The sequence below is a fragment of the Gossypium arboreum genome, chromosome 2 (genome assembly GCF_025698485.1).
Source record: "Gossypium arboreum isolate Shixiya-1 chromosome 2, ASM2569848v2, whole genome shotgun sequence".
Taxonomy (NCBI): Eukaryota; Viridiplantae; Streptophyta; class Magnoliopsida; order Malvales; family Malvaceae; genus Gossypium; species Gossypium arboreum.
In genome coordinates, this window is record NC_069071.1 from 113,380,197 (window position 1) to 113,403,368 (window position 23,172).

General features: G+C 30.4%; 3 protein-coding genes across 4 annotated transcripts; 1 reads left to right on the plus strand and 2 right to left on the minus strand.

The window, feature by feature from the left end:
* Nucleotides 1–7,830: 7,830 nt before the first annotated feature.
* On the plus strand, nt 7,831–12,620 carry LOC108464484 (probable pectate lyase 12). Its single transcript, XM_017764813.2, has 5 exons — nt 7,831–8,234; nt 8,319–8,779; nt 9,957–10,399; nt 11,721–11,929; nt 12,296–12,620. The coding sequence occupies exons 1-5, from the start codon at nt 8,104–8,106 to the stop codon at nt 12,495–12,497; spliced, it is 1,446 nt and encodes a 481-aa protein (XP_017620302.1). The 5' UTR covers nt 7,831–8,103; the 3' UTR covers nt 12,498–12,620.
* Nucleotides 12,621–15,865: 3,245 nt separating this feature from the next.
* LOC108465034 (serine/threonine protein phosphatase 2A 57 kDa regulatory subunit B' beta isoform-like) lies at nt 15,866–19,576 on the minus strand. The gene is made up of 2 exons (XM_017765338.2): nt 18,061–19,576; nt 15,866–16,505 (listed from the first exon to the last, which is right to left on the minus strand). Exons 1-2 carry the CDS (start codon nt 19,315–19,317, stop codon nt 16,182–16,184), a joined length of 1,581 nt encoding a protein of 526 aa, XP_017620827.2. The 5' UTR covers nt 19,318–19,576; the 3' UTR covers nt 15,866–16,181.
* Nucleotides 19,577–20,235: 659 nt separating this feature from the next.
* LOC108466303 (ACT domain-containing protein ACR10-like) lies at nt 20,236–23,172 on the minus strand. 2 transcript variants are annotated; one of them, XM_053021738.1, is made up of 6 exons: nt 22,797–23,172; nt 22,458–22,679; nt 21,729–21,834; nt 21,216–21,519; nt 20,854–21,138; nt 20,236–20,718 (listed from the first exon to the last, which is right to left on the minus strand). In XM_053021738.1, exons 1-6 carry the CDS (start codon nt 22,948–22,950, stop codon nt 20,575–20,577), a joined length of 1,215 nt encoding a protein of 404 aa, XP_052877698.1. In that variant the 5' UTR covers nt 22,951–23,172; the 3' UTR covers nt 20,236–20,574. The 2 variants fall into 2 exon arrangements, with proteins under 2 accessions (XP_052877698.1, XP_017622123.2); XM_017766634.2 differs by having other exon boundaries at nt 22,458–22,691.

Below are 23,172 nucleotides of genomic sequence, written 5' to 3' on the forward strand. Positions count from 1 at the left end.
ATCTAAACAAATAATATAAACAAATATTTATATTTATGTAAAACACCGATCTAAACAAAACAAATTAAATAAATATTTATATTTATTTAAAACATCGAATCTGAAAAACAATTAAATCGATGCTCAAAGTAAGCCACTTGAGAATGATAATATTTTTTCTTTTTGACACAATGCCTAGAACTACTCATAGCCACACCCAACCCATAAATAGGAGGATAATGTGTTTCAATGCACTTGAACTCATGTCCTCCTGTGCATGCCAATCGAGCTAAGACTGAATCGACATATTATATCTAAATTCTGAAATTTAGATATGAGACCTTTATAACGGTATACCATATGCTCAAAATAAATTAATGAGTGATAAATGAGAAATTGATGCTCAAAGTAAGCCATTTGTAAATATTTGTTGAGGAAAAGAAAATTTTAAATCCCACATTGGTTAAATACCAAGTGTGAGATATGTACATATATAAGAACGTAATTGAAAATTATTAAATGACTAAGCTTGAAACTCTAACTCGCACGTAAGTAAGCTTAAAACTCTAACTCGCACGTAAGGGGGTGCAATCCAAACCTGCTAAGGTTGGGGGCATGCTCACACGACATGGGGTGTTTGGTTGAGCCATTTGGTTCACCATATTATGGGATAATAGTAGACTTTAGTGGGCTTTATTTTGTGGGCCTTAAACTGACCTTTAGACCTCTTAGTAGGGCCATTGATATTTCTCCCCAACAAAAAGCAAATGAATAAACAAGATAATTTTGATTATTTATAGGTTACCATATCTATAAATAGTGGTGGAGTCAGAATTAAAATGTATATTTTTACGATAGTAAACATATAATTTTATTATTTTAATAGTCTATATCTTTATAATTTTAAAAATATTAAATCAAATTTTTATCATTTTTAAGGACCAAAATATACTAATTTAAAATTTTATAAATTATACAAGACTTAAATTAAAATTTTACCATTTTGAAATCATAGAACCTAAGTTTCAACTATGCTCGGCCACTGTCTACAAGGGTCTCCAGATTGATAGATAAATTATGATGCTAGTCTTATCCCACATTTCACCATGGCGAATCATTTTCACCAACTATTACTAAAAAGTTTATATTTAACATGACACCCATATAAAATCTTATTTTAATCAATTTATGCCTTATGAATTATGATTGGGCAGTTCCAAAGGCAAAAACATATGACAATATTTTTTGTCTAAACAAAATACAAATTATTAAGTAGAGATTGAAAATTATTACTTGTTCCCTAAGTTAGATGAAGATACACTAATTACCCTAAATTTTATTTATTAATTAAGTCTTAACTATAAAATAAATTCTTACTACATTTATTGGAGGTGCGCTTAGAGACTCAGAGGTAAATTGGCTATATAAATACTCGATGATATTTAGTAAGGATACTATTTTTAAAGTAGAGTCAAGAGAGATTTTGAAAGAATTTCTCATAGCTTGAGAAAAGGGATTTAGACAGGTAGAGGTCGAATATGATAATGTATTACTAGTGGACTTGCTTTTGGCTGGTGGGGGAGATAATAGCAATTTAGTCAAGTTACATTTGTTGCTTAAGAGAAGGAGGTGAAAAGTAAGAATTTACCATATACCGGTGAATTATAATGGGGTTACCGATCAAATGACTAAGTATACTGCAACCAGAAGTTCAAGTTTACAGGTATTCAACAATCCCCTAATTACGGCGAAAGGCTTATTGTTTGTTAATCGAATTGTATCGATGTCGAGTTAGATTTTAACTAGTTAATATTTTCGCTTTATGGTATTCCTTTCTTCCGAAAAAAAAAATTCAGCCTTTATTGATTACTTATTGTTATACTATTTTTGTATTTCCATTCTTATTTATTCACTAATTTTCAATATAATTAGCTATAGGAGTATATTTAAACTATATATAAAAGTCCAATAATGCTGTTTATCTTTTGGATAAAATTTACTGACTATATCTTGACTTAGATTGTCCATAAAAGAAGAAGAAGAAGAAGAATGCTTATATAATTACAAAAAAAGTAGAGTATTATAATGTATATCTGACATGCAAACATTGAAATAGTGTAATAATTTTCAAAGTTATGGACCTCACCCTGCCAAATATTAATCAAAAGAGTCAATAAAGTAATCTTTCAGTGGTCCCTCATGTATTTTTCTTTAAACAAGTGGGTCCATTTACTAAATAATTTTATAAAACACAAAATCATGTCTCCAGTCCATTCTTTAAAAAATGGGTATAATTCATTCTTTACAAAAATAAGATTAAATGCCTACCTTGAATACATAGTTGGTTTAAGATTCATATTTAAAATTTGTGATTGTTTTTCTTAATGATGTCGCCTTTAAAGTTTAAATTTATAATTTTTTCATGAATGTAGTATGTCTTATTATTATATTTAATATTTATTGGCATATTTAAATCTTATTTGTAAAATTATTCTTTTCATTAAAATAATAAGATAAAACTCGAACAACAAATGTAATTAATACTATTTAAACTTAAACTATATCAAAACGATAAATACTTTTGACGATCGTGCTATCACATAGAGTTTAACATCTATTTGTGGTTTTAGTTCTACTTGAGTGGTTGCTTTACATATTGATGAGGAAAAGAATATGAAAACAGCTTGTTTATCAAAAAAACAATAATAATATTCAAAGGAAGAATTTCGTTATCCATGATTTGATAGTATTCGGTGCTTTGCCAGTTTTTTGGATTTTACTTTTTTTTTCTTTTTCTGAATAAAACAATGTATATTACATCAACCACTTTGACAAATTTATCACAAGGCATATATATGGGTGAAACTCCACATCAGCTATAATTTAATTCGAATGATTTTAATTTTTATATTTTTCGAATTTTAAAATTTTAGTCTTGATAAAATGATAACGATTAAATTTATTTGATTAGATTTTATTAATAATCTCGTATTATGCTTAAAATTGTAGATTTTGTCATTCTTAGTCGTTATATTTTTGAATTTTTAAAATTTCAGTTTTAGTGTAAACAATAGTTGTTAAATTTATTAACTAATTTTTTAAGTACTATATGAAAATAGTAAACTAGTATAACATTACACATATGATAATAAATCTGCCACATCAAAATTTAAAATAATAAATTTTAATAAATTTAATAATTATCATTTAATTTTAATTAAAATTTAAAAATTTAAAAATCTAAATTAAAATATAAAGACTAAACTTACAATTTATACTTGACAACTAACACCAAAATGTAATCATTATAAGTTACAATTAAATTAATTAATATATAGTTTAAAAAGTATAGATAGATGCATGTTAGACCTATTTCCTATGTTGGATATAGCTTTTGACTTTTGGATAAACGAGTGCTTAAATTCTTTTATATAGTCTTCACTTGGATTAATGCTTGCTATATCAATGCTATTGAGCACCCCCAAGCAATTACAAAGCCGAAAGAAGAAAATATATATTAGGTATCGAATTAAGTTTTAGCTTGATTAATATTAGTGTTGTTGTTAGTATAGAAGGGTGTTGATTCAAGACGTTAAAATATATTATCCTCATATTTAAGGGGTTGGAAAGTGACTATAAATAATTTTAAATATCATTTAAAAAATAAATATGATAAAATTTATAATATTATGATAGTGAAGTAAAACTTCTATTAAAATATAGATTTTATTTATATTATTTTAAAAAAAGTAAAATAAGATTTTGTAAATATCCAGCAGCCATTAGGGCCGCAATGGTGGCTAACGCCGCTGCTTTTCCTCCCAAGTTGTACAATCTCTTTCTATGTTAGTAGGGAATTAAAAAGTAAAGTGTGAAAAATTTAGTTTTTATTTTTTTTTAAATTCAATTTTAATTGTTAACATTATTAGAAAAATTTATTAAAATTGTTCATCTGAAATTTTAAAATAAAAAAAATATTCTATTTTGTTTCTTTTGGGTTACTTTTTCTTGTTTTATTAAATGTTTTCATAGTGGTATTTTGGTGGATAAATTTCGTTAGGTGATAATAAGTGAAAACCTGTGTGTAAGTAAAGTTTGTTTTGCTTTGCAATAGTCTACTCTATTTGCTCTAAAAGCGGTGACATCTAGCATTGTCATTGTTAACCAGAGTTCAGTATTAGCACAATTTAACTGTGGCGGGGGCTAAGATGCTATTATTAGTGATTGATCACGATGGTGCATTTCTAGTAGTTTTTCGGTATTGCTAATTTAATTATCCTTATTGTGTATATATCTCTCTTCCACATGGACACAACATCCAACTATTAGAATAATGTGAATAAGCTATTACTAGCGGTTAATTATGATGATGTATTTTTTTATCAGACATTTTTTTTTGCTTATACTTAGTGAACTGTATCGTCAACATAATTTATTAACACGTTAATTTTTATGTTTCATTTTAAAAACTTTTACAAATGATTTACCACTAAACTAATAGATTGTTGGTAGAACTTGGGTTTAACTTAAATTGATAGTAGGGTTTCATAAGTTTAAAATTGAGGAATGAGTTGCACTTTCTTGAGGGATACATAAAAATAAATAATAACAAAAAGTATGAGAAAAATGGCAGTTAACAGTTAGATCCATTCATGTTTTGTTTTATTAAATTGAAGAGAGATTGATAACGTGGCATTAGTTATGTTTGTTTATTTGTCCCCATGAATGTCCATAAAAAGAAGAGCATTGAATAGGCAATGCCAATGCCCAATGCCCTTTTGGACAGACCCGGATTCATCGCTGACCACGCCTCTCTTCTATTTTTTATTCTTTAATTTTAACCTACATAAATCATTATTTGGGTTTAAACTTATTTCTAAGTTGATACTTGATACTTGAATTTGATAAATATTTTTATATTATGGTTTAAATTTGGTAATTATTTTCATACTGAAACTTGAATTTTAGGGTTTTAAGGAAATAATAAGGACTAACTTAAAAAAGAATTCAAGTCTCAATATGAAAATAATTGTCAAGTTCAACGCCTAACTTGAAAAAAAAAAGTATGATAAGGATATCCAATTGAGCTAACTTTTAATAAAAATTGTTGATTATATTTATTGAAAATGTTGATTAAAATATTAATTTTTAATAATGTTAGTGCTAATTGCTGGTGTTTATGTAAGCAATTTAACACCAAAGTTTGATAAGGAAACCCAATTGAGCAAACTTTTTAGTTTTCATAAAATATGATAACTAGATTCTAATAAACTGAAGTAAAGAGAGTATTAAGAAGTACACATAGACTGTTACGCAGGTAAACTTGACTATAGGTCGGATCGGGTCACTACAAAAATGGGCCTAAAATTTCACTCAAGCCCAACCAAAAAAAAAATACTAAACTTGAGTTCAACTTACTTGTATTAAATTTTTTTATTTTACTTTTTATATAAAACAAATTTTAAAAATATAATAAATTAAATACACTAAAAATATTAAAATAAATGTTTCCTAACAAATTGAAAATATATTAAAAAAAAGTTTTTATACTTATATAATATCCAAATAATAACAATAAATAGTAGCAATACAATAGCAAAATGTCAGCAAAACAACCTAAAAATGCCAACAAACAACAACAAAACAACATTAAACAATAGCAAAAAGAATTTACGTAAATTCAAACCAAGTCAAACCCGGGCCAAAAATCTTACCCAAGGCCCAACCTGTTTAGAAAACGAGTATTATTTTTTTTTGTTCAAACCCATTTTTCGAGCCTATATTTTATCCAAACCCTTTCAATTTTTGGACGGACCTTCAAACCTGAACAAATGACCTGACCCATTATCAGATTTACATGTCAGTTACCATGCCAACATCATTAAAAAATTAATATTTTAATCAGAATTTTTATTAAATATAATTTTTATTTTTATTTTAATATAATATCTAAACCACAACCGAAATTAATTGACTGTATATTTTTCCGCAAACAATTTTTTTTTTTGTTGTTGTAAAGTCTAGATTCTAGAATCTATGCTAGTCAATTTTATTAGAATGTTCTTTTTTCTTCAATGGAAATTTCAATAGGATCTTTTCTTTATCCATTTTCTCAAATTTGGCACATCATTAATGTTGCACTCTTTAGGGTCAGATATGCAAAAATATCATATTTTGATGGACATTGTAGTGTGTGCATATATATGATCAACATGTAAAATGTTCAAAATAGCCGAAAATATATAATAATAAAAAATTTCAAACTATTTAGAGATAAATATTAAATTTATACATAATTTTTTGTCTAATGTATAATTTGATATCTGAATTTTGATTTGGTACAATTATATATATGGAACTTGAATTATGGTTCATATGTATACATAAAATTTGATTTTATTCAATTGTACACACTCAAAGAAATTAATACATACATTTATTTTTATATTGGATTAATATAATTGTTTGATGATGCAATATATCAATGTAAATGGTGTTAGTTCGATATTATTGTTAATGATTTGTAAAAACTGAATCAAGTCAAAATTTTGTGTATAAAATCATAAAAAATCAAAGTTCATGTATAATATTACATATCGGATTAAAGTTCATGCATAGTTTTTATATTTAACCTAACTATTTAACTACTCTCGACTCTTGTTTAATGTGTTGTAGTACTTTATTGTTAAGAGAACGGTCTCTTTTGAAGGAAACTTCATCCTAATAAATAAAATGCCGAAATTTGAAGAATTCATGTGTCCTAATCTTAAATGAGGCAATTTCGAAAATTCTAACACATGCATTATGTGAATGTCAATGTTACACATGTCAGATGGAAATTTATACTATGGTAGATTGTTAGCTGTCCTTCAAGTATTGTTCCACACTTCATACTCTACAACATCTGAAACAACTTTGAGCTCAGAAATAATTTTGTCTCAACGCTATCGGATAGGAAAGAAAGGATTAATTGATAATATTCATAGAATTCAAGGAAGCCAGAATAACCCATTTCACTTGGTCGTTGTATGAATATGTTAAACAACATTATCTTGAAATTAAGAACACAAAGACTAAGTTTTCAAAGTTGGAAGAATATAACCGATTAAGTCTTAACTCAACTGGTATGGGCATTGTTGCCAACGCAGGGGGACATAAGTTTGAGTGCGTTGAAGCGCATTATCCTCCTATTTATGGGTTGAGGAGGGGCTTTGGATAGTTTTTGGTATTGCTCAAAAAGAAGTTGGGGCAATATTGAACAATTTTGGAAGCATTAGACATGAAACCAATGTTGTCTGAAGCGAACCGGACCGATTCGGGTATCTATCTAAAGAGAGACAAAAAAATTTAGTTGAATGGTTTTTATAACTTGGTAACTTTTCCTACATTGGGCCTGAACTTTTTCTTTTATTCAAATTAGGCTTTAAACTTGGCAATTGTTCCTATACTGGAGCTTGAACTTTTTTTAGGCATAATGTGAGAACAATTGTCAAGTTCAAGATCTAACTTAGATAAAAAAAAATTCAGGTTCCAATGTAAAAAAAATTACTAAGTTCAAATCCTAAATGGTTATTTAATTTTTTTATATTTTTATAGTATTTTAAAAAAAATTAATAATTTATTTTTTTCTAAACGAGTTAGACTAGGAATTAATAGTTCGACTAGTTCAACCATACAACAAGACATTGCATGAAACAAGGAAAAACAAGTTTGGGAAGTGGGAAGTGGGAAATGGATAGAGGAATATTCATGCTAGTATGCAAGAAGCTTGACTTTAAAACAATATCTCTAAAGATCTGCTCCCTGTTCCCTGCTCATAAACGGCTCCTCCATTTCACTTATTACCCACTCTACTTTAAACCAACTATACCTTCCAATAAAATGACTAAAAAAAAAACTCCCTCCATCACCCACCATTATCAATAAAGCTTTTTTGCTACAACACCATTTTCCTCGAGTGAAGTGAGCCTTATTTCTCTCCCTTCCCTCCCTCTTTTAGTCTCAATGAAACCCCAAAAAGTCCATTATTACAATGATTATAAAGCAAAGTGCATATGAACCACACTGTTACTAAAACAAACCCTAAAACCCCCAAACACACACTAGTGTTGTAATAACCAAACAATGTTGTCCATCAGCTGCATTGTCTTGTTCTTCCTCCTCTCCTCATTTTTTCCCTTCACTATATCCACATTCAACCTCACCGTTCCTATCCCACATCCCAATCCCAACGAAGTTGCTCAAGAAGTTCAAAGGTATGTATATATACATATATGTATGTGTAAAGATATATCAATGTTCATCACAATAGTTTCGTTTTTTTTTTTCACATGTTGTAGGAGAGTAAATGCTTCGATTTCAAGAAGGGAAACCTTACAAACAACCCAAAAAGATATATCCAGTTGTTTAACAGGTAACCCCATTGATGATTGTTGGAAATGTGACCCTGATTGGCCTAACAATCGACAACGGTTAGCCGATTGTGCCATCGGTTTCGGTCAATACGCTAAGGGAGGCAAAGGTGGTGAGTATTACATCGTGACGGATTCGTCCGATGACGATGCCGTGACACCAAGGCCAGGAACACTTAGGTATGCAGTGATACAAGAAGAGCCATTGTGGATTGTGTTCCCTAGTAATATGCACATTAAGCTCAAACAAGAACTTATATTTAATAGCTATAAGACATTGGATGGACGTGGGGCTAATGTGCATATTACCGGCGGTGGGTGTATTACTTTGCAATATATCAGCAATGTCATTATCCACAATGTACACATCCACCATTGTTATCAATCAGGTATGGAAAGTGTTTTTTTTTTTTTTGCATTAAATTTTCTGATATGAAATAATTTCACTGGTAAAGTTGGTTGTAGAAATTGATTATCGGAAATATTTGTGTTTTTTATAATCATGCTCGACATTTTCTTCTGAAAACTCTTTAAATACATGAAAATTTTCAAATTAAAAAAAGTTAAAGATACCCACATCTGATACTTTCACCTGAGTCCGAGTAAGATAACTCTCGAGCTTTGCTTTGCTTTTTTTTTTTTTGTAATTTTTCAGCTAAATTGGAATTTGATTGTCGGGTGATACTAACTTAATCAATACTTTAAATATAGATTAAAAATTTTATGTAGATATAAATTAAAAGTTAGGGACTTATTTGAATATAGGTTAAAATTAATAGTTTCTTAAGTAACAAATAAAGTTTAAAAGCTATAAAATAAAAATATAAAACATCTCCAAACAAAGTGACAAACTTTAAATACTTAAATAAATATTTTAGCTTTATTCACTGTTGTCTTCATGAATATAACAGTCCAGTGGTAGTGAAGGAATACAAAATTTTAAGGAATACAGTTTATGTTTAAGGTTTGTGACTATTTTTATATTAATGTTGTTTTAATATTTGAATCTGTTATTTTTCTTTTGAAAATATAATGTGCCATTGATAATGTAGATTTTCTAATACAACTGGATTAAAATATATCTATAGTAAAGCACGTTACATCTTTAAAAGAGGATTCGGGTTCAAATTTTAGACATCATATTGTTAAGAGTAATATTTTAATTTCAAAAATAAAATATTAATACAAATTTTATGGATATGGAATAACTTGCTAATGCAGATTATATGATTGATTTCCTTCACTTTTTTGAACCAAAATATCCTATACTAAAGTTGTAGGGATCTTTTCCTTTTCTTTTCTGAAAGTAGGGGTCCCAGATCAAAAACAAAAAATTAGGGTAAATTACTGTGAAAGTCACTTAACTAAGAGTTTTTTTTTTGGGTCGTCCATCAATTATTCAATTTGTTTTTTTTATCACTAGCTGGTTAATATAAAAATAAAAATACCTAAAATTTTAAGATAGGTGGATGACCAAATAAGACAAAATTGAATAGTTAAGTGATTATTGATGTAATTTTTTTTTAATATCTTTGATGTTGGAGTAATGAAAATGTTGGATTACAGGTGAGGCAAATGTAAGATCAAGTCCAACACATTTCGGGTGGAGAACAGAATCTGATGGTGATGGGATCTCCATCTTTGGAGCAAAAGACATATGGATAGATCATTGCTCCTTATCACATTGCAAAGACGGGTTGATTGATGCAGTGATGGGATCAACAGGGATCACCATATCCAACAATTTCTTCTCTCATCACAATGAAGTGATGTTGTTGGGTCATAGTGATGACTATGAGCCTGATTCAGGGATGCAAGTCACCATTGCCTTTAACCATTTCGGTGAAAAGCTGGTTCAAAGGATGCCTAGGTGCCGACGAGGGTACATTCATGTGGTTAATAATGATTTCACTCAATGGGAGATGTATGCTATTGGTGGTAGTGGAAACCCCACCATTAATAGCCAAGGGAACCGTTATACTGCCCCTAGTAATCCCAATGCCAAACAGGTAAAAAAATGGGTTAATATAAGTTTTAGTCCCTGAATTTGGCAATAAGTTCACTTTGGTATCTATTTTTTTTGTCCACTTTAGTACCTGAACTTAACAACTGGATCTGTTTTGGTCCTTGAACTTAGCAAAAGTAAAGTTCGATAATTTGAGTGTTATGTCATCAAATTTTGATCAAATCCAAGTTCAAAGATCAAACTAGACTTAGTTGCTAAGTTCAAATACAAAAATAGATTTTTAAAAAAAAAGTACCAAAGTTACCTTAATTGTCAAATTTAGGGACTAAAAGTTATATTAACCCCAAAAAAACCCTTACACTTTTTTGCTTTTTATTATATTTGAAAATATACTGTAATAATAGAAAATTAAGTTCACTTTGGTACTTATATATATTTTTATCTAAACTTTGACAATTAGGTTCATTTTGGTCCTTGAACTTAGTAGAGGTACACGTCATTGGAATTCAAATTCAAAGACGAAAATGAACCTAGTTGTCAAGTTTAAGTAACAAAGTAGGAAAAAAAAAAAGAAGTATCAAAGTGGACCTAATAGCCAAATTCAGGGACTAAAACTTATATTAACCCGAAAAACCCCTTACACTAATTGCTTTTTTGGAATGTTTGAAAATAAGCCTGTAATTACGGGAAATTATGTTTGGTTGGTTTTTCAAGGTGGGGTCTTTTGAAAGTGAAAGCACTTGAGATGGTTTTGAAGGGTCTGTTTTTATTTATTTATTTAAAGCTGGAAACCATGGCTGCAACTTTGGACATAGTTTGGAATCTTTTTTACACTTTTCAATGAGAGATAAGGTCTTTCATGAAACAGTTACTAGCATCCTTCTTGGTTCATTAAAACAAAAGGGTTCCATGTAGCTATATCTTGCTTTTCTTTTTTCTTAAACCTTTGGTTAAATTATTTGATGGGTCCTTGACGGTGGTATCTATTTAAAGATTTCATTACAGTGAGATTTTATAGGATTATTTTAAATCAAACTTCAATTAAGTCGGAGTTTATCTTTTAACCAATTCAACTGGTTTCTACACTAAAAAAGGAGAGAAATTGATTTCCAAGAAAAAATAACGTACTCAATAATTAATTTAACAAGTTCTAAGCCACCAGCATAATTTTTTAATTTTTGACATGTTTCAATCAAACGACTATAATCTCTTCATTTTTGCCTTTTTAACCATAGTCGTTGATTTAGAAAAGATCCTTTGGGGTCTTACCCTATTAAGATCTCACCTTAAACATTATTCTCCTTGTACATTATGAGCAATTTAGTATTATTAAGATTTTTAAAGTGGTAATGACGGTGGTGTAGGTGACAAAGAGAGTGGATACAGATGAAGGAGATTGGAAAGGGTGGAATTGGAGATCAGAAGGTGATGTGATGGTGAATGGAGCTTACTTTGTTGCCTCCGGTGAAGGTGTTGAGTTTAAGTATGAAAAAGCTTATAGTGTTGAGCCTAAATCAGCTGTCCTCATTGACCAACTCACCATGCACTCCGGTGTTCTTGGAGTTGGTGGCAGGTATGTTTTTGAGTTCGAATTATTTCGAGTTTAAAAATTTCAACTCACTTTTTAAATTTTTTGAATTTGATATCTGGACTGTTTGAATTTTGAGCATTTGGGTTCAAGAGGGGTTAGCTCATATAACATTTTGTTGGGGATTACGGCTTTTTTCTCAAAACCCTATATCCTTTTAGACATAATAATTTATTATCTTTCTAGTCCCTTGGCCATCCCCATCAACCATCTTTGGGTCCCAACTCTCAACAAGGTTGGTGGGAAATGATTTGAGCTCAGGCGCCTTAGCAATAAAAAGAACAATATACATGTTTCAACAATAATAAGTAGATGAAAATCTAAAATTTTGAAATGAAATGATGAAAACAGGGACAACAATTTGGGGAAGTGGAGCAGCGGAGCCAACGGCGGTGGAAGCGGTTTTGACTCGGGTGATGACGAAGACGACGACTATTCTGATGACATGTCGGGAAGCGACATATCGTTATCAACTCCATTTTTACCTCTTTTCATTGCAATGTCAAGCTTTTTGTTGTTGTGTTTTGAACCTATTACATCACCCATGTTGTGACAAAGAGGACCAAGTTTAAAATCACTTGGTTTCACTTCTAAATTGTTGTACCAGCTTTCAAAGAAGAAGAAAATGGCTGGCCTTTTCATTTATCTGAATTCACCAATTAACTTCCTCCATTAATGCTCCCTTTTTCTCTCTCTCTCTCCTATTAAAAAGATTAGATAGTACCTGATTCTTTCATGAAGTTCCTTTAATGGTTGCTGACCAGATACGATTAGATAGATGTTTTCTGTTGTTCAATCCTATTGTTGCTCGTAATTGATATTTCTTTTTAATTTGTTACAAAAAAAAAAAACCGATAAAAAGACTTTTTTTTGTTTCTCTCAATTTTGATGTTAAGCAATTGGTTTCTTTTAAAAAAAATTTGAGTAATTTAGACTATATCAATTTCAAAAAGTGAGAAACTAAGGATTAATAATCATAACATTAATATTTTTTTTGTCGATTGTACATTTTTTTGGTATAATAATAAATTTAGCCTTCAAAATTTATACATTTTGTCAGTTTGGTCCTAATTTAATAAATTTAGCCCGTAATATTCATATATTTTGTCAATTTAGTCTTGATTGTACAAATTTATCTCGAACATTTACACGGAATATATAAACATCGAGGGCTAAGTTTGTTATTATACTAATTAAAATTAGCGTAAACTACCAATATAGTCACTTTTATTTATCTCATGTTACATTTTAGTCACTTATGTTGAAATGAGCGTTTTAGCCACTTGCATTATTGCGTTGTAACATTTTAGTCATTGAGTCATTAACGGTGTAACGGTAAGCTGGCGTAATATTTTTTTTATTTTGAGCAATTTAATTTTTTTCTTTTATGTTCTTTTAGCTTTTCTTTTCTTTTTCCACTATATTTTGTTTCCCCCTCTGTTTTTCTCCCTTCATCATTTCTTTTAACGTATTTTTTCTATGTTTTCCATTTGTTAAAACTAGTCCCTATACTTTTATTTTTTTTGAACAATTTAAATTTTTTTGAGTGAGGTAAGCTTGTGAACTAGTTTTAACAAATGGAAAATATAGAAAAACAACGTTAAAAGAAATGAAGAAGGGAGAAAAATAGAGGGAGAAGCAGAAGAGAATGAAAAAATAAAGAAAAAAATTAAATTGCTCAAAATGAAAAAAATATATGAACCAATTGTAGAATTTAACCTAAAATTTTCATTTAAAATGATGATTTAACGTGTCACGTCAGCTCATCATTACATCGTTAACGATAATTAACGGCTCAATGATTGAAATGTTACAACACAGTAACATAAGTGACTAAAACGTAACATTTTAAACATAAGTGACTAAAATGTAACATGAGGCAAACAAAATTTACCCTTAAAATTATATACAAGTGACAAAAAAAATTAATGTCATGATTAATTGTCTCTAGTTACTCACTTTTGAAATTGACAAGGATTAAATTGCTCCAAGTTTTTGAAAGGGACCAATTTGCATAATAACAAAATTGTTTGTATAATAACAACATTAATATTTTTCATCAAATTTACATAAACCTATTGGTATAATAACAAATTTAGCCTTCAAAATTTACACATTCTATTTTTTATATATATTTTTGAATCTTTTAATTTTTTTAAATCTTATATAATTTTGATAATTTTTCAGAATCAAGATCAAATTGATAAAATATGTAAACATTAAGAGCTTAATTTATTATTATATCAATTAAAATTATGAATAATTGACGAAAAATACTATCATCATAATTAATTATCTTTAATTACTCACTTTTAAAATTAACAGAGATTATCAAACTATTATTTTATTAAACCCAACCTAACAAACTAGTTCAAAGTATTTCTATTCAATCACGGATTCAATTTATCATTAATTTCAAATTTAATCCCGGAAAAATCTCTATTTTTTTTTCTTATTGACAAATTCAAAGAACATGTCCGTTATTGGCATTTAAATTGAATTGTCTTTGTGTCCAATCTGTTTCCCAAAACATGACATGGCACTGTCATACAAAAACATTTCTAACAGGTATAAGTTCTTGCAAAAATGGCTGTCTTGTCAGGTTTTTTTTTTTAATTATCTCCAGTTACTTCAATTTGAATAATTTACCTTTTTCTCCTTTTAAAAAGAAAACTTAGAAAAATGAAAATTTCAAGAAGTTCATGTAATTTTGAAATTTAATTTTATATTTTAATTTTAAAATTTTAATTTTTTTATTTTATAATTTTTAAAATTTTAAAATTTAAATTCAATTATTTATTTCGTCATTTTTAATTATATGACTATCAAATATATATATATTTTTTAATTTCATAATATTACACAGACTAATTTAATAAAAATTCAATAATATTAACAATTAAAGGTGAATTTTGAATTTTAAAATAAAATACAATGATTAAATTTATTTTTTTAAAAAATACAGAGATTTATGATATATTTTAACATATATTCTAATACAAACAAAAAATATTGATTTTTTTGGTTAAATTTAAAACTCAAAAGGCCATTCTTCATTTCAACATGTTTGTTATTTTTATAGTGCTTCATGTTTTTCTATTTAATTATAATTATTTTTTAATTTCAAAAGGAATCAGATATTGTAGTTTAAATCAAATCCTCATAAATTTGAGCTCTTTGTAAATATTTTACTTAAAGAACCTAATTGAAAGAACTGCCCTTCTTTCTTAAAAAAAACCCATAATTTTAATTAAATTATATATATATATATTTTTACATAATTTTTAAATTACTATTCTTTTTAAAATGTATCATTCATTTAAATTATACATACTTTACATAATCTAATTATTTATTAAATTACATTTAAAAATTAAAACCATTACCAGCACCTCTTACCCAAAGGAATCCCCTCCTCATATTGTAATTAGTACAAATACATGTATAAATTAATGATTTTATAATATTTTAATTTTGTTAAATAATGTGCAATAGTACTAATTTATTACATTAGACCTTATATTTTTGTAAATTGATGATTTTGTAATATATTAGTCATTGATGTTGGTCCAATTTTAATTAATAAACCAATATTCTAATTATAAAGACAACATACATAAAAAAAAAAAAAAGACAAGTATGCCAATTTATTTCTATACATAAAAGCAAAATTTAACATCTACTATAAAATTTTCAAATTGAGCCTTAACTCGATTGACACCATTATTATTGCAATAATTAGTAGAATGTGAGTTTATATTGCAATAATTAGTAGAATGTGAGTTTATACATGCTTAAATGCGTTTTACAGAAATTATTGGCATTAACAGGGAAGAGGAAGTGAAATACAAACCATAATCGAACCCTTGACTTCATGCGAAAATAAAACTATCAAACAACCTAAATGTTATGCTTCAAACATTTTTAATATCCAGCAATCTACTTATCAGTAATCACATTCCATTAAAATGAGGAAATTATAAGGTACCAAATGCCTACTTTAGTTGCTGTAAAGTTTATGATTCTAACATTTTAATATACAGCAATCAGATTCCCAGTAATCAGATTCCAATGAAACTAGGACATGGTAAGGCCTCGAATGCCACCTTAATCCGGGTATTTTTCAATGATCAAATTGAATACAAATTTGGGGAGAAGAAAAGAATAAAGAGAGGGTTGAGAGAAGGAATACCATTAAAATGGAGGAGTCTGCTTGAATCTAACTCCAACTAATCGGTTAGACTGTAACCATATGGTCTCCACCTCTTTCCGCTGCTGCATCCGCTAGTTTTTTCCATATCATTTCTCGTTGCTCTTCCAAATCTCTGGCTTTGGCTTTTTTCTCTGCAAACCGTGCCTCGCACTCATCGAACAACTCGGCATCCATTTCCAAGAACATCTTCAACACATTTGCTGTTAACCCATGAATGTCCTCATTCCAATGATGTTGGATATTCCGTTCCAATGCCTCAAAGATTATCGGTAATATCACCCGCCGATTATGGGCAATTAAGCCCACAATGTGCTCATTATTCCACAAGAAGAGAGCTCTTTCTGAAACCTGCAATATAAAAGGGTTTTAGGAAGAGTCCTGAAGAAAAGTTCTTATGTTATAACTAAGACCAAAAGCAAGTCTTAAAGAAGCCAGTAACTTCAGATTAACCTGCGATTTTATCATTGTATTAACTTGTAATTTCATAAATTCTAAACGGATTAAGTTGCAATTTTACCATTTTGAGCAATAAGGCCTCTACCTCCCCCACCCCTACTCTGCCTTTGAACCTGCTCCCTCCCTCAATTCTAAATTTTGATCGGCACAGTAAGATGCTAACTCGTAAACATAAATTCCAAAACAACTCAAAACTCCTTTGTATCCTTATTGACAAAAGGTAAGCTATCATGTATGAAACTTAGCTCATAAAAAAATGGTTAAGCAGTGTCCTGATTATATGGTATTTAAGGCAAAAAAGTCATCTAAAAAACCAAATGAAAAAGGAAAAGAAGTACAAAGACTGAAGGAGAGTCGATCAATTAAGGTATAGTCATCAGATAGAATAGTTATAGTTAAGGGAGTCATGATGATGCCACAAGGTCTAGAGAATATACAGCCGAGAAGGTTTATTGAGCCAATCAATAAGTAGTGTGATATCTAGAAACCAGTAAATGTAGAAGAAATTATATTCCAATCTTGGTGAAATTATGTCATGAATTCGTGATTCAAGCAGCCATGCAAGATCAACACATGTAAGAGGAAACAACAGAAAACTTCCTAAGCAACCACAAGTAGATGTTTGGATCATCATATATCGGTTCGTAAGCTCTAAAATAAGTGATTGGTTGGCAATAAGATATTAACTATGGATAAAGAGGAAGACAGGAAAAATCAATGATGTAAGACATTCTATAAAGCAAAAGAAATTGAATTTTGTTTGATAAAGTACCATGGAAGCCCCTATACTAGGAGTCAGATTGCATTTTGTTCCCCCCAACTAAAAAATTGGTCAAATTAATTCCTATACGTTAGATCAAAGAGCAAATCGATCGCTCTATTAAAAATTTCATCCATTTCTCCTGTTAAAAATTGGTCCCTATACATTAACATGAGGTACATGTGTTACACCACGTCTCTATCAAGTTATTCCATCGTACACGTCAGTTTTTAACTATACAAATGAATGAAATTTGCAACAGAAGTGACCAATTTGCTCATTAATCTAAGGTACAGGGACTAATTAACCCATGTTTTGAGTAGAGGGAGCAAAATGCAATCTGACTCCTAGTATAGGGGCCTCCATGGTAGTTTTACCACTTGTTTTCTTTCTGACAGAATCTCAGCCAACACAAAACCATGATAGAAGAGCCCTATCAAAAAAACATAAATAAACTACACCATGGGAGAAAATAGAAACTAGTAACTTACAACTTGGACACTGAGCTATTCTATAGTCCTCAATGAGTGCAAGTATAATGTTCAAAACTAGGCAACATCCTAACACAGTTGGCATCAAAATCAATTACTATCACAATGGTTTCTAAGGTGATTGACTACTTAAACTATTGGTAATTAGTAGATACATAATGTCGAACTCAAGATACAAAAAGGCCCTTAAAGTTACCTGAAAATGAGCACTATTGAGGCATCGTGCAATCTGTCTGAAAAGTGGAACAATACATCGTTGGAACTCGGCAGTCTGCGTTGCTTCGAGTACTTCCTCAAGTTCTCCAAGGAAAAGAACTTCCTTTTGACAATTAATCATTGGCCAATACTTCAATAACCCTCTAATAACTTTATCAGCAAGCTTATAATCTTTCTCAACAAACTGTACTACACAATAAGACAATTGCTGGTGATATGTCGAAACAGCTTTTGGCTTATGCAAAGGAATCAATACTCTAACAAGGAACAACTTATGTTCTTCTTTCATGGGCAAAGTGAAACCATGAATAATACTTCCTAAAATCTCCAAAAGCTCACCAATACCACTATGTCTCTGGGTTTCATATATAAACCTATAGAAAATGTTATTTATGGCTTTCCTAATTAAGGGTCTATGCACCATGAATTTACCGTAAATCCTATGAAGAACCATTTTTAAATACTCTCTTTCCCTGGGATCCTCTGAACCAAACAAATCAATTAACTTGGAAACAAAGGTATGATCAATGTATTTTTTGGCAACTTTGGTGTCTGTATCTGAAGAAACAATGTATCTCAAAAGAAGCTCGTAAACAAGCTGTAAATGCGGCCACGAGGGTTCCAAATAAGGTTCCTCGTCTTCAGGATCCTTGGCTTCTTGCCCCGTGTTTTCGTGAGACGCCGGTGGGAGACATCGGAAAATGTTGACTACAACCATTTTAATCATCTCTTCCTGACACCGCTCCGTGATTTTACTCGACCCGGATTGAATGAAATCGACGAGTTCAAGCAACGTTTGCCGTTTGATTTCTTTCTCACGGACCAATTTCAAGGTATTAGAGAAATCCAATCGGAAGCAACAAATTTGCAATTTCCGCAGGAACAGGTTTTGCCTATCGGAAACGGCTACGTCTTTGAATAACGGCAAGGGTTCAACGGCGAACATCGGTGGCAGTGTCGTACGGGGGCAGGGATTTGAGGATTTTGCGTTATGTCCAGGCCGGGAAGCATAGTTGACAACTACAGAGGAATTCGTACCCGAAACGGGATGACCGGAGCCGGGTAAACCGTACCCGTGTAAAGATCCATCAATGGAATCTGATTTCGAATGCTTCTTATGCCCTCCTTTAATTATTTTCTTAAACATACTGAATCCCACGATAAACGTTAACAAAATCCTAATGAGGATTAGGAATTCGACGGTGTGATTTAGCGCTTTCAATGGATCGGCATGCATGGAATGTTGGTCACCGTTGATTGATCTAAAGAAAGGAGAACGGAGACTTCATCGGTTTTGTCACCGTTGGTTGATCGGGAAACTGGAGATCGTCATCAGAAAAGGGAGTTCGCCGGAATGTTGGTCAGTTGATCTAACGGCGGTGGTTTTTCCGACAATTAATCAACAAAGTAATTTGTGGTAAAACAAAAAAAAAAGGAAAAAGGTGAGTGAGATAAGTGGAGGGTAATTAAGGGAAGGAAAGCTTAAAAAAATGGTTGCAATTAACGGATTTTTATTTTACAAATTAAATTATATTATTTTTAAAATATTTTTGTTATTTTATATTTTTATATAAAAATATAAACACTTACTAACTTACTATAATTTAAATAAAAACTTTTACTCTTTTAAATTCCGTAATTTATCCCTCAATCAAAATCTCATTTATTATTATATTTATTAATATAATTATGCTTTTTACCCGCATAACATTTCTAAATCTATTCATGAATCGAAACAAGCTATAATTCGATTTCAAAAATATTTTAAATTCAAACTTATTTTCAGTTTGATTAATTCAAAATAATTATTTCACTGTTAAAATTATTAAAACATTTTATATATTTTTATAATCAAATTCAATTTTAAAATATTTTTATTATTTAAAATTAAATTCGAAACATAAAAATGGGTTGCCGGATCATAGACAGATCAAATCTTGTCCTAAATGAAACACATTTGGTTCAACATGTTGAATGGATAGGGACAAACTACATGTGAACGTTGAAAAGACTAATATTTTGGTTCAACTATGAAAATATTTTGGAATAATATCAAATTTAACCTTCCTCGTTTATAATTTTATCAATTTAATCTTTATTCTTTTTTAAGTTAAATTTATTCTTAATTTTTAAAAATAAAAAAAAAATATCAACATTTCAAAAAGAGTCAAATTGTTGTTTATAATTTTATTGTGTTCTAAAGACAACGAAAATCTTCACATGCAACATGGCAATATGCCGAAATGAGATTCTGATGTTCATTCAACATCTTCTGCATTTTTATGTACAAGGAAACGAAAATTGATTTAGACATTTAGTCGGTTTGTTTTCGAATAATAATCGAACCGACCCATCGAAGATTACTTGCGTAACAAGATATGCATATGATATTTACCTCTATGATACAACTTTCTAATAGACATGGCCATGTAACTCCTCGATACCGACTTGTCCCGATGCAAAATTTTAATGATATATAACCCGGATATTGTCATCATATTTGTTCCCAACCCATCAACAGCTTCCAAACACCTTCCTCAATTTTTCGTCTTGGAGTAGATAAGCTAGCTCCTTCATCGAGTAGGACTCGGTATACCTCCCACTCTTGATCTCCGATCACGTGTCTCCCAATCTCCGCCTGGAAAAGAAAGAATGCGAAACGTTAATCTGAATATTATAAATGTTCGAGGACACGGCATACCCATCAAGTACACCATATCCTACGACACTTTAACAGCAAAAAAGAGGAAAACCAGGAAGCATATATGCTTACCAAGAAGATGCAAGTGTTGAGCATCTTTAAAGCAAGGGTAATGTCATGAAAAACGAGCGGTCGACCCTTGCTCGATAACTCAACAGGGTTTGCCACTAGAAGCTCTGTATCAGGACCTCGGCTCACAACAACTACACGGAGTGGTCGAAGCAGTTCCATCTGTAGCCGTGAAGACAATGCACGTTGCATGCTAGGATCAATGATCTTCTTCCCATCGGCTTGTGTTATAAACAAGTCGATCTCGCACTTTCTTCCTTGTTTTATATAAAACCGTCCATATGAGATCTAGTTTACATCATATAAACAAGGGCAGTAAGATGGCGATACTTGTGTTTCGGTTTTACATAGGCTAAGAATTTTACCTGAATGTTGTAATCCTTCAGAGTTCTCATTATGTCATAAAGAAGACCTTTATGGTCTTGACAAACGATCTGAACGAGCGTGTGAGCCGGACTGAACGAGTTGTCCATTGTGACGGAAACGTTGTTAGAAGTACGTAATACAACATCATTCGTTATTGCGGATGAGAGAAATGGAGATGCTTGAGAACATGCGGTAACTTCAGGTCCAACTTTTTCGACATTGCAGCTAATTATAGCAGCCTGCATAACATCTACCAACGCTTCATACGTCTCCTCCTGCCGCATTTTTGTATGTAATAGTTCCCTAGGAGAAAAACAATCGAATATATACAAGATGCATTAGCTTATCGAAGATAGTATCTTCGTAAAACCGATTTGAATCTGCAAAATACGAAGTTCAAGCATATACATGCATTCCCAATCCATTTTTGCAGTCACTTAAAAGAAGCCTAACTGATCAAAGCAAATCGAACATAATACGTATATAACCAAAGGGAACTTGTAATACAAAACCTTGTATCAGTGACAAAGAACAAGTTCATCACCGTCCCGACCGGAGTTGTCGATACCTTCACTTTCTTTATATCGAGTTCGAGATTACAAAGAACTGTTGTGATATCTGCCATGAAAAAGCACCTATAATTCATTCACTAAATATAGTTTAGACCCACATTTTCAATGCACAAATTCATCTATGATTGACGAAACTAACAAAGAGGAAAGTTAAAAGTTAAATTCTGATATCAGTCCCTGTACTTTTGACTTCTCAAATTTTAAAATTTCAGTCCTCAACAAACAATAAATTGTTAAATTCATTAAGTTTGGTTATTTCCAAAATTTTATGGTTATTTCCAAAATTTTATGGGACAAACATATTATCATAAGTCTCATGCCATGTTAGCTTGTTATTTTCATATAGTACTCACTAAAACCTAGTTAATAGATTAACTACCGTCATTTGCAACAAAATTGAAATTTCAAAATTCGAAGATATAAAGAACTTGGAATTTCAAATCGGAGAAGATATACTAAATCTATAACAGTTCGCATAGCAAAAGACTAGTAATTGATTTTAACCAAACGAATTTAACTACTAGCGTTTGAGTCAGAGTAAAATACAGGGACTAAATCCACAAATTTCACAGAGTATAAAGACTAAAGAATTTAACCAAAAATAAAAGATCTTAGCAATCCTAAAATTCAATATAATGAAAGAACCCCGAATCAAGAACAAAAGCTTACCATGTGAAAGGCCTTTTCTATCATAACAAAAAAGCTTGATAAGAAACACATCTGTAACCATTGAAGACTGTAATTCAGAACTGTAATATGAAATACCAAAAGCTGAAGAACAAGAAGGGCAAGTCCCAATTAATCTGTTCTTCAACAATTCCCATCTACAAGTATCCCATTTTATAATTGGCTTAGGAATCACCCAAAGCACTATGTAACACCATTTCCCATCTGTTGACACATCTTCACAAAAAAAAAAAAAAGACCATAAAAAAGTCAAAATATCAAATTCTCAATATCTTCACAAAATCAAAACTGAAATACAAAACTGGGTTTTTAGTTTTTTACCCCCTCTAACAATGGTGAGACCAAAAAAGAGTAAGATACGGCATAAATCACAGCCTAAACCGGTTTTGTCAGGGCAGTTAATGGTGATGACACTGGGTTCTGCTTCATTCTTTGATTGATTTATGATCACTACGTCGTCGTGTAGGATACCCATAGCTTTGTTCTTATTCTAAGCTTTCAGAAAAACAAAAAAACCATTGAATGATTCTTGATTTTTATTCATTCGGGGGCTGGGAGTGCTTTCATTTGGCTGTTTTTGAAGGTCCCAGAGAATATTAAGTGTAAAAGTACTTGCATTTTTACTTCCTAATTAAAAAAATTAGTAAATTAATTTTTCTACGAGTAAATCGCTCTTTTCTTTTCTTTTTTTTAATTT